Below are 12,243 nucleotides of genomic sequence, written 5' to 3' on the forward strand. Positions count from 1 at the left end.
GTATACACATGGATACACACTACATGCGATGCAAATGGAAGCGGAAGTTTCAGATCTCCCATTTATGTAAAATGTTGCGGTGCATTAACTCATAGCACTCTTGTGTATTTGCGAGAGGAAAATGTTGCCCTATGCAGTGACAACATACAGGTACAGTAGATGGCTGTATCGTCCTGTGTGTTTCACTCGTCTTACCCGTCCTTCGCGGTTCTTGCGGTTCTTGCGTTTGGGGACGTCCTCTTCCATCTCCTCCGCTTCCAGTTCATGGGGGAAATCACCGACCAGCAACTTCTGAAGATGAAGACACACCAGAACATCAGAGGAGCAGCTCAGACGAGATATCAGCAGGGAGGCGCTCCAGGGAGGGGCTTGCCGGTGCTGAAGCATCCTCAAAATAAGCCTAGTATCTCCACTAGCTCCCCAATAAAGAATGTGCAGCTACCCCAGTGAATTCCTGGTGCTGCAACTGGATAACAGTACAATAAAACAGGGACCAGGTCATACATGGGACAAAAACAAATAGAGAGATACACAGAGAGAAAGAGAGGGATAAAGATACACAGAGAGAGAGATGGAGAGATACAGAGAGAAAGAGAGAGGGAGAAAGATATACAGAGAGAGAGAGAGATACAGAGAGAAAGAGAGATACACACAGAGAGAGAGAGAGAGAGATACACAGAGAGAGAGAGAAAGAGAGAGAGATACACAGAGAGAGAGAAAGAGAGAGAGAGATACAGAGAGAGAGAGGGAGAGAGAGAGAGAGAGGAGAGATACAGAGAGAGAGAGAAAGAGATAGAGAGAGAGATACAGAGAGAGAGAGAGATACAGAGATAGATACAGAGAGGGAGAAAGATACACACAGAGAGAGAGGGAGAGGTACAGAATGAAAGAGAGAGGGAGAAACAGAGACAAAGAGAGATACACAGAGAGAGAGAGAGAGAGAGATACACACAGAGAAAGAGAGAGAGATACACAGAGAGAGAGAAAGAGATAGAGAGAGAGATACAGAGAGAGAGAGAGATACAGAGATAGATACAGAGAGAGAGAGAGAGAGAGAGAGAGAGAGAGAGAGAGAGAGAGAGAGAGAGATACGGGGAGAGATACAGAGAGAGAGAGAGAGAGAGAGAGAGAGAGAGAGAGATACAGAGAGAGAGAGATACAGAGATAGATACAGAGAGAGAGAGAGAGAGAGAGAGAGAGAGAGAGAGAGAGAGAGAGAGAGATATGGGGAGAGATACAGAGAGAGAGAGAGAGAGAGATAGAGAGACAGAGAGAGACACCGAGACAGAGAGAGACACCGAGACAGAGAGAGACACCGAGACAGAGAGAGACACCAAGGCAGAGAGAGACACGGAGATGGAGAGAGACCCATAGACAGAGAGACACAGAGACGCAGAGAGACACAGAGAGACACCGAGTCAGAAAGAGACACCGAGACAGAGAGAGACACAAGTCCAGAGGACAATCAATAAATTAGACCAGTAAGGGTTGGCCTCCCCTCCTTTTAACACAACCCCCCCCCCCTCCCTCTTAAACTACTAGTGACCAGGAGAGCACTATGCTGTTATTCATGTAGGAGTGAAATAAACACTTCCTCTCATTGGCAAAAAGTATCAACATATTCTGCAAATAGAAAGTACAACACATGGGCCTGTGAAAGTATCCTTGACAAATAACAAAGAGAGGTGACAAAAAAACAAGTGTCACAAGTGACAAAAGAATAAACTCTAAAATGAGCATATGGAGAGAAGCTGTAATGGAGGAGGAAACCAAAGCCCTCCTCTGTTCGCTTCCTGCTGGGTACAGGAGCTAGGCAAGGCCCAGAGAAGCTGTAATGGAGGAGGAAACCAAAGCCCTCCTCTGTTAGCTTCCTGCTGGGTACAGGAGCTAGGCAAGGCCCAGGGTCAGAGGCCTAGCCCCAACAGAGCCCCGGGCTTGCTGTGTGGGCCATTTATTGAAGCGCTAATTGGCTAATTGTCGACCTTAGGGAAGGAAGACGTCTGGAGCAGGTGGGGTAGGGACTGGAGACACGGAGCTCACAGAGGAGATGACAGCTCATCCGGAAGAGGAAGCAGGCACACACAGATTCAGAAACACACACATCAGCGCTCTCTCTCTCCCTCCTAAACACACACTCATACAGTCTCTGTCCAAAATACACACTTCATCTGGGGAGGAGGAGAGGAACTGTGCCAGTGGGGGAGTGTCATGGATGCAGGGGATGTGTCACTGCCAACCAGAGTCACTGATACTACAGATGGAGTCATGAGAGGGAGAGGGAGAGGGAGAGCAGAGAGGGGAGAGAGAGAGAGAGAAGCGAGAGAGAGAAGAGAGAGAGAGAGAGAGAAGAGAGAGAGAGCGGGAGAGAGAGAGAAGAGAGTGGAGAGTGGAGAGAGCGAGAGAGAGAGAGAGAGAGAAGAGAGAGAGCGAGTGGAGAGAGGAGAAAGAGAAGAGAGGAGAGAGAGGAGAGAGGAGAAAGAGAGAGAGGAGGGAGGAGAGAGAGAGGAGAGAAAGGGAGCAAGAGAGGCATAAAGAGTGAGAGTGAGAGGGGGAGGAGAAGAAAGAAACTACACAGCAACTCCAAGGTGAAGATGTAGAGGAACACGTCAGCGGGCTCGGAGAGAGCATAAGAGATGGAGACTGGAACTTGCGCGCGCGCGCGTGTGTGTGTGTGTGTGTGCAGGCCACCATGAGTGATTCTAAACTCCTCTTACCTGGCACTCGCTCATAGGTTCCTCTTCCTTGGCCTCCACCTTCTTGTCCAGAGTCTCTCCACTGAGCAGTGATTCCAACACCGGCCCCTCCGGCAAGCCCCCTTCCTTCTTCAGAGACGCCTCGTAGTCTGAACACACACACCATACCGTACGTTAGTATCCCCCCACCAATACACACATAACAGTAACACTCCCCCTGCTAATACATGTTAGACTTCATCCCCAGCTATCACTTTGCCCTGACAGACTAACACAACAGCTCCTAACACTGTCTGGAACGGAGCGGATGGAATGGAATCAAACACCTGGAAACCACTGATGTATTTGATACCGTTCCACATATCCCACTCCAGCCATGACCATAAGGCAGTCCTCCCCAATTAAGGTGCCACCAGCCTCCTCTGCTCCCCCCTGTCTCGTACCGATCTTAAACTCAATGGGTCCGAGGCGCGGGTCCTCCAGAATGTTTAACCGTCTCTTCTTGCGCCAGCAGCGGGCAGGGTAAGTATACAGCTGTCCTGGGGCCAAACCTGGGGGCCAAACAACGCCAGAGGAATGAAGTCATGTGAAAAGCAGACACAGCTATGATGAAGGCGTTAAGGCCATGATGTTATCTACTTGCAATGATTCTGTAGGTGAATATCATTTTATATCCACTTCAAAAATAGTTTTTTTTTTTTGTGCAAACATAATTCTTTGGTTGAGGTTTATTTGCTTGAAAAAGCAATACCTCTATCGGCCTTTTATGTCAGTAAAAACAACACAGTGTCACTCATCCACACTGAAACACACAACTAACTCAAAACTCAGGCATACTGTACACATGCACACACACACACACACACACACACACACACACACACACACACACACACACACACACACACACACACACACACACACACACACACACACACACACACCAGTGGAGGCTGCTGAGGGGAGGACGGCTCATACTAACGTCTGGAATGGCATCAAACACCTGGTAACCGTGGTAACCATGTGTTTAATGTATTTTGATACCGTTCCACTGATTAGGGCTCCAGCCATTACCACGAACCCGTCCTCCTCTAATAAGGTGCCACCAACCTCCTGTGAAACACACAGACACACTGATACTATACAGGGGTGTGAGAGAGGGGGGAGAGAGAAAGGAAGAGAGAGGGAGGAGAGGGAGGAACAACAAAGAGGACAAAGGGCTGAGAGCAGAAGAGAACCAAAGATGTGTTCCAGACCTCCCTACCCCAGGCCTCATACCTCTTCATGCTGCCTCTTACCCTGTGTTTTATTACAGGGCTGCATGCATTGGAACACACACACACACACACACACACACAGGCAAGCACAGGCCTTACACACACACACACACACACACCTGGGCCGCGGTGGTTCTTCTCCATCCAGATGTAGCAGTTGCTCTGTGCCACGCCGGTCTGGGAGTCCAGGAAGGGCAGGCGCATGGAGCGCTCAGCACACAGGCGGGCATTGTAGCTGCGGCAGTGCTCGATGGCCTCTCTGTAGAACTCCTCGCCCAGACTGGCCCACAGCGGGTACAGGGAGGCAAGAAAGAGAGCCCTGTTAACCTAGGTCATTTGAGGACCCGCAGATCAACATTGCATAATGTCCACTCTACAGTGAGAAAATACATATTTTGCCAAAGTACAGTATCATTCCTCGGTCTCTCTCTGTGTATCTGGCCGTGGTTTTCTCAGAGGGCCTGGGATGTGTTGTGCCAGGGCATGTAGAGACGCATCAGTAGTGACACACGCAGGCGCGCACACACAGTGGATGTAGCGACAGATGAACTGTGAGACACAGTGCTCTGAATGTGTGGACAGAGAGGCTATCAGCATCGCCAGATGAGGTAGAATAGACTGTTCCCTCCCAGACATCACATCATGTCTGTGTGTGTGTATAGTTATACGTGTGGGTACTTAGTGCTAGAGTAATATGTGTATATCTGTACTGTACATGAATGCAAGTCTATGTAGTAGATGTGAACGTGGGTCAGAGTGTATCCTGTAAAGTTGATTTAGTTTGTTATCTTGTGCACCCACCTCCCCCCCTCCCTCCCTCCCTCCCTTCTCCCCTCCCTCCTCCCTCCCTCACTCCCTCACTCCCTCCCTCCCTACCTGTTCTTAATGACTGTTCCTCCAGATTGCCTGTGAACAGAGAGATAGAGGGACACTGTGAGTCACTGCCTTCCTCATCCTATTTCATTCCCGGTGCTTCTCTAACACAGTCACAACACCAAGGTTGCCAGCCATGGCAGACATAAAGCATATTGTTCATAGACTACACAGTATATAGGATCAGAACCATACATTTGACAGTGGAAAGCATATAAGATCACAGTATATGTTCTGTAGAACATAGGCTCATTATCCATACAGTATACTATACAGATGTAGGATCTTAATTTGACCTATATTGTCGCAGCAAAATAATCCTTCAACAACAGGATTTGAACGTGTAAATCCAGAATGTTGCTTGATTGGTGGTTAGGCTATTAACCGGTTAAAATGAGGCGACGTGAAAAGTCCAATACTGTTCATTTACATTTACATTACATTTACATTTAAGTCATTTAGCAGACGCTCTTATCCAGAGCGACTTACAAATTGGTGCGTTCACCTTATGACATCCAGTGGAACAGCCACTTTACAATAGTGCATCTAAATCTTTTAAGGGGGGTGAGAAGGATTACTTTATCCTATCCTAGGTATTCCTTAAAGAGGTGGGGTTTCAGGTGTCTCCGGAAGGTGGTGATTGACTCCGCTGTCCTGGCGTCGTGAGGGAGTTTGTTCCACCATTGGGGGGCCAGAGCAGCGAACAGTTTTGACTGGGCTGAGCGGGAACTGTACTTCCTCAGTGGTAGGGAGGCGAGCAGGCCAGAGGTGGATGAACGCAGTGCCCTTGTTTGGGTGTAGGGCCTGATCAGAGCCTGGAGGTACTGAGGTGCCGTTCCCCTCACAGCTCCGTAGGCAAGCACCATGGTCTTGTAGCGGATGCGAGCTTCAACTGGAAGCCAGTGGAGAGAGCGGAGGAGCGGGGTGACGTGAGAGAACTTGGGAAGGTTGAACACCAGACGGGCTGCGGCGTTCTGGATGAGTTGTAGGGGTTTAATGGCACAGGCAGGGAGCCCAGCCAACAGCGAGTTGCAGTAATCCAGACGGGAGATGACAAGTGCCTGGATTAGGACCTGCGCCGCTTCCTGTGTGAGGCAGGGTCGTACTCTGCGGATGTTGTAGAGCATGAACCTACAGGAACGGGCCACCGCCTTGATGTTAGTTGAGAACGACAGGGTGTTGTCCAGGATCACGCCAAGGTTCTTAGCGCTCTGGGAGGAGGACACAATGGAGTTGTCAACCGTGATGGCGAGATCATGGAACGGGCAGTCCTTCCCGGGAGGAAGAGCAGCTCCGTCTTGCCGAGGTTCAGCTTGAGGTGGTGATCCGTCATCCACACTGATATGTCTGCCAGACATGCAGAGATGCGATTCGCCACCTGGTCATCAGAAGGGGAAAGGAGAAGATTAATTGTGTGTCGTCTGCATAGCAATGATAGGAGAGACCATGTGAGGTTATGACAGAGCCAAGTGACTTGGTGTATAGCGAGAATAGGAGAGGGCCTAGAACAGAGCCCTGGGGGACGCCAGTGGTGAGAGTGCGTGGTGAGGGAGACAGATTCTCGCCACGCCACCTGGTAGGAGCGACCTGTCAGGTAGGACGCAATCCAAGCGTGGGCCGCGCGGAGATGCCCAACTCGGAGAGGGTGGAGAGGAGGATCTGATGGTTCACAGTATCGAAGGCAGCCGATAGGTCTAGAAGGATGAGAGCAGAGGAGAGAGAGTTAGCTTTAGCAGTGCGGAGCGCCTCCGTGATACAGAGAAGAGCAGTCTCAGTTGAATGACTAGTCTTGAAACCTGACTGATTTGGATCAAGAAGGTCATTCTGAGAGAGATAGCGGGAGAGCTGGCCAAGGACGGCACGTTCAAGAGTTTTGGAGAGAAAAGAAAGAAGGGATACTGGTCTGTAGTTGTTGACATCGGAGGGATCGAGTGTAGGTTTTTCAGAAGGGGTGCAACTCTCGCTCTCTTGAAGACGGAAGGGACGTAGCCAGCGGTCAGGGATGAGTTGATGAGCGAGGTGAGGTAAGGGAGAAGGTCTCCGGAAATGGTCTGGAGAAGAGAGGAGGGGATAGGGTCAAGCGGGCAGGTTGTTGGGCGGCCGGCCGTCACAAGACGCGAGATTTCATCTGGAGAGAGAGGGAGAAAGAGGTCAGAGCACAGGGTAGGGCAGTGTGAGCAGAACCAGCGGTGTCGTTTGACTTAGCAAACGAGGATCGGATGTCGTCGACCTTCTTTTCAAAATGGTTGACGAAGTCATCTGCAGAGAGGGAGGAGGGGGAGGGGGAGGAGGATTCAGGAGGGAGGAGAAGGTGGCAAAGAGCTTCCTAGGGTTAGAGGCAGATGCTTGGAATTTAGAGTGGTAGAAAGTGGCTTTAGCAGCAGAGACAGAAGAGGAAAATGTAGAGAGGAGGGAGTGAAAGGATGCCAGGTCCGCAGGGAGGCGAGTTTTCCTCCATTTCCGCTCGGCTGCCCGGAGCCCTGTTCTGTGAGCTCGCAATGAGTCGTCGAGCCACGGAGCGGGAGGGGAGGACCGAGCCGGCCTGGAGGATAGGGGACATAGAGAGTCAAAGGATGCAGAAAGGGAGGAGAGGAGGGTTGAGGAGGCAGAATCAGGAGATAGGTTGGAGAAGGTTTGAGCAGAGGGAAGAGATGATAGGATGGAAGAGGAGAGAGTAGCGGGGGAGAGAGAGCGAAGGTTGGGACGGCGCGATACCATCCGAGTAGGGGCAGTGTGGGAAGTGTTGGATGAGAGCGAGAGGGAAAAGGATACAAGGTAGTGGTCGGAGACTTGGAGGAGTTGCAATGAGGTTAGTGGAAGAACAGCATCTAGTAAAGATGAGGTCGAGCGTATTGCCTGCCTTGTGAGTAGGGGGAAGGTGAGAGGGTGAGGTCAAAAGAGGAGAGGAGTGGAAAGAAGGAGGCAGAGAGGAATGAGTCAAAGGTAGACGTGGGGGAGGTTAAAGTCGCCCAGAACTGTGAGAGGTGAGCCGTCCTCAGGAAAGGAGCTTATCAAGGAATCAAGCTCATTGATGAACTCTCCGAGGGAACCTGGAGGGCGATAAATGATAAGGATGTTAAGCTTGAAAGGGCTGGTAACTGTGACAGCATGGAATTCAAAGGAGGCGATAGACAGATGGGTAAGGGGAGAAAGAGAGAATGACCACTTGGGAGAGATGAGGATCCCGGTGCCACCACCCCGCTGACCAGAAGCTCTCGGGGTGTGCGAGAACACGTGGGCGGACGAAGAGAGAGCAGTAGGAGTAGCAGTGTTATCTGTGGTGATCCATGTTTCCGTCAGTGCCAAGAAGTCGAGGGACTGGAGGGAGGCATAGGCTGAGATGAACTCTGCCTTGTTGGCCGCAGATCGGCAGTTCCAGAGGCTACCGGAGACCTGGAACTCCACGTGGGTCGTGCGCGCTGGGACCACCAGATTAGGGTGGCCGCGGCCACGCGGTGTGGAGCGTTTGTATGGTCTGTGCAGAGAGGAGAGAACAGGGATAGACAGACACATAGTTGACAGGCTACAGAAGAGGCTACGCTAATGCAAAGGAGATTGGAATGACAAGTGGACTACACATCTCGAATGTTCAGAAAGTTAAGCTTACGTAGCAAGAATCTTATTGACTAAAATGATTAAAATGATACAGTACTGCTGAAGTAGGCTAGCTGGCAGTGGCTGCGTTGTTGACTTTGTAGGCTAGCTGGCAGTGGCTGCGTTGTTGACACTACACTAATCAAGTCGTTCCGTTGAGTGTGATAGTTTCCCTCTGTGTTTAATATAACCGTGTGTACGTGAGGGTTTTCAGTGAATGTATGTAAATCACGAAGCTTGTCTATAATTCTCAGCAACAAAAGAGTGATTCAAATTAAGATGCTACACCTGTACAATATATAAAATTGCAGCTATAGAGTATACTGTTAATACATACAGTTGAAGTCGGAAGTTTACATACACTTAGGTTGGAGTCATTAAAACTTGTTTTTCAACCACAGTCGGTTAGGACATCTATTTTGTGCATGACACAAGTAATTTTTCCAACAATTGTTTACTGACAGATTATTTCATAATTCACTGTATCACAATTCCGGTCGGTCAGAAGTTTACATACACTAAGTTGACTTGCCTTTAAACAGCTTGGAAAATTCCAGAAAATCATGTCATGGCTTTAGAAGCTTCTGATAGGCTAATTGACATCCTTTGAGTAAATTGGAGGTGTACCGGTGGATGTATTTCAAGACCTACCTTCAAACTCAGTGCCTCTTTGCTTGACATCATGGGAAAATCAAAAGAAATCAGCCAAGATCTCAGAAAAATGATTGTAGACCTCCACATGTCTGGTTCACCCTTGGGAGCAATTTCCAAATGCCTGAAGGTACCACATTCATCTGTACAAACAATAGTACGCAAGTATGAACACCATGGGACCACACAGCCGTCATACCGCTCAGGAAGGAGACACGTTCTGTCTCCTAGAGATGAATGTACTTTGGTGCGAAAAGTGCAAATCAATCCCAGAACAACAGCAAAGGACCTTGTGAAGATGCTGGAGGAAACAGGTACAAAAGTATCTATATCCACAGTAAAACGAGTCCTATATTTCGACATAACCTAAAAGGCCGCTCAGCAAGGAAGAAGCCACTGCTCCAGAAGCCACTGCTCCAAAAGCGCCATAAAAAAAACAGACTGCGGTTTGCAACTGCACATGGGGACAAATATCATACTTTTTGGAGAAATGTCCTCTGGTCTGACGAAACAAAAATAGAACTGTTTGGCCATAATGACCATCATTATGTTTGGAGGAAAAAGGGGGATGCTTGCAAGCCGAAGAACACCATCCCAACCGTGAAGCATGGGGGTGGCAGCATCATGTTGTGGGGGTGCTTTGCTGCAGGAGGGACTGGTGCACTTCACAAAATAGATGGCATCATGAGGGAGGAAAATTACGTGGATATAATGAAGCAACACCTCAAGACATCAGTCAGGAAGTTAAAGCTTGGTCGCAAATGAGTCTTCCAAATGGACAACGACCCCAAGCATACCTCCAAAGTTGTGGCAAAATGACTTAAGGACAACAAAGTCAAGGTATTGGAATGGCCATCACAAAGCCCTGACCTCAATCCTATAGAACATTTGTGGGCAGAACTGAAAAAGGGTGTGAGAGCAAGGAGGCCTACAAACCTGACTCAGTTACACCAGCTCTGTCAGGAGGAATGGGCCAATTCACCCAACTTATTGTGGGAAGCTTGTGGAAGGCTACCCGAAAAGTTTGACCCAAGTTAAACAATTTAAAGGCAATGCTACCAAATACTAATTGAGTGTATGTAAACTTCTGACCCCCTGGGAATGTGATGAAAGAAATAGAAGCTGAAATAAATCATTCTCTATCTACTATTATTCTGACATTTCACATTCTTAAAATAAAGTGGTGATCCTAACTGACCTAAGACAGGGAATTTTTACTAGGATTAAATGTCAGGAATTGTGAAAAACTGAGTTTAAATGTATTTGGCTGAGGTGTATGTAAACTTCCGACTTCAACTGTAGATTCGCAACCATACAGTATACTGTATACAGTACATCCAATCCTAACCATACAGTATACTGTATACAGTACATCCAATCCTAACCATACAGAATACTGTATACAGTACATCCAATCCTAACCATACAGTATACTGCGATAAAGTACATAAATTTGCCATCCATACAGTAGTAAATATAGCAAAAATGTCAGTGTAACAGACCAGACACAATATTGGGACTGGCTACACCTCACACTCCATACAATACCATCACACCCGACCTCTGCACTGGGGATTAGAGATGTTCTGGCTGGGCATTAAAAGGGATATGTTGTGACCCCCTTCCCTCCCTGGCAGTCCAACCTATGGTCACCCACCAGTGCTTTCTATGGGATGAGAGGAGGCCTGGATACCAGAGAAACCAAATGTGACACACAGCAGGGAGGAACTGGAACAAGGCCGAGGGACTTAGACTATATCCCAATCCCCTATTGCATAACAGTGCACTGCGTTCGACCAGAGACAAGTAGTACACTATACAGTATAGGGAATAGCGTGACATTTAGAACCAAGGTTAGCTGTGGCGGCGGTAGCAGGGAAATCAGTTCAACTGAGGCTGAGTGGTGTTGGACGGGTGGGGTCGTGGGGTCGTGAGGAACAAGGCTAGAAATGTGGCTGTGTATGGAAGTATTATACTCTTGACATACTGGGAGTTCTACTGTACTGTTGGCATTCTACAGCATAGCTCTGATGACGGTGGAAAGTGTAGTGGAAGTATCGGTGTAATCACCAGATACGTGTCAATCTTGAAGATGACAACACAGACAATGTTTCCCATCAATCCTCACCTTTAGACGAACCTCGTGGATAAGCTGGCTGGGGAGAATAATAGATACTCCTAAATGCAGAGAGGCAGAAGGACCGGCACACGCACGCAAACCTATACACCCAGCTTTTAAAATATTAAGTGTGTGATTTGGAAATAGGCTTGGGCTGAAAGGCTGCAGAGGTATGGTGATGCAACGGGGTAAAAGGAGAAGAACACATTCAAAATGCACAGCAGCTATGACCCCGGAGGTTCCCCCCTCTCCCCTCCCCCTTATGTCCCTCCCTACACTGCACTCATGCCCATCCGCCTCGACCCCCCCTCACTCCCAAATGCAGCCCCTCCCCCACCAGTCACCCCGGTGCTGCCATTCGAGCTATCAGAATAAGTCGCCCCCTTTCAAAAAGAAGTTGACAGCTGTAGAAAATGGCTGCTTTCGGTTTGGTTGCTTCTGCCTGAAATCTCATTACATTACTCCGCGGCTGTTTGCCCTTGAAGGCTTAAAAAATAACAATTTTGGGTTAGTGGATGCTAGGCTGGGAGAGCTGAGTATATACCACATCACCAGGGAAACCAGACAGAGACAGACATGACCAAGCTTCTCTATCCTGACCACCGTCAGCATCCAGAGGAGGAGCTGAGGAGCTGAGGGAGCAACATGGAGGAGCTGAGGGCCTCTACTAGTGGCCTACTACAACATGGAGGAGCTGAGGGCCTCTACTAGAGGCCTACTACAACATGGAGGAGCTGAGGGCCTCTACTTGTGGCTTAATACAACATGGAGGAGCTGAGGGCCTCTACTTGTGGCTTAATACAACATGGAGGAGCTGAGGGCCTCTACTAGAGGCCTACTACAACATGGAGGAGCTGAGGGCCTCTACTAGTGGCCTACTACAAACTGGAGGAGCTGAGGGTTTCTACTAGTGGCCTACTACAACCTGGAGGAGCTGAGGGTTTCTACTAGTGGCCTACTATAACCTGGAGGAGCTGAGGGTTTCTACTAGTGGCCTACTACAACCTGGAGGAGCTGAGGGTTTCTACTAGTGGCC

General features: G+C 48.9%; 1 protein-coding gene across 1 annotated transcript in view; it reads right to left on the reverse strand.

Moving 5' to 3' along the window:
* LOC115141632 (double PHD fingers 1) overlaps window positions 1–12,243 on the reverse strand; it is a 53,677-nt gene that overhangs the window by 29,801 nt on the left and 11,633 nt on the right. Inside the window, 5 exon segments of the mRNA XM_029680681.2 lie at window positions 196–291; window positions 2,715–2,842; window positions 3,137–3,244; window positions 4,090–4,250; window positions 4,847–4,876. Coding sequence (XP_029536541.2) covers window positions 196–291; window positions 2,715–2,842; window positions 3,137–3,244; window positions 4,090–4,250; window positions 4,847–4,876 — 523 coding nt within the window.

This window comes from Oncorhynchus nerka, linkage group LG14 (genome assembly GCF_034236695.1).
Source record: "Oncorhynchus nerka isolate Pitt River linkage group LG14, Oner_Uvic_2.0, whole genome shotgun sequence".
Taxonomy (NCBI): Eukaryota; Metazoa; Chordata; class Actinopteri; order Salmoniformes; family Salmonidae; genus Oncorhynchus; species Oncorhynchus nerka.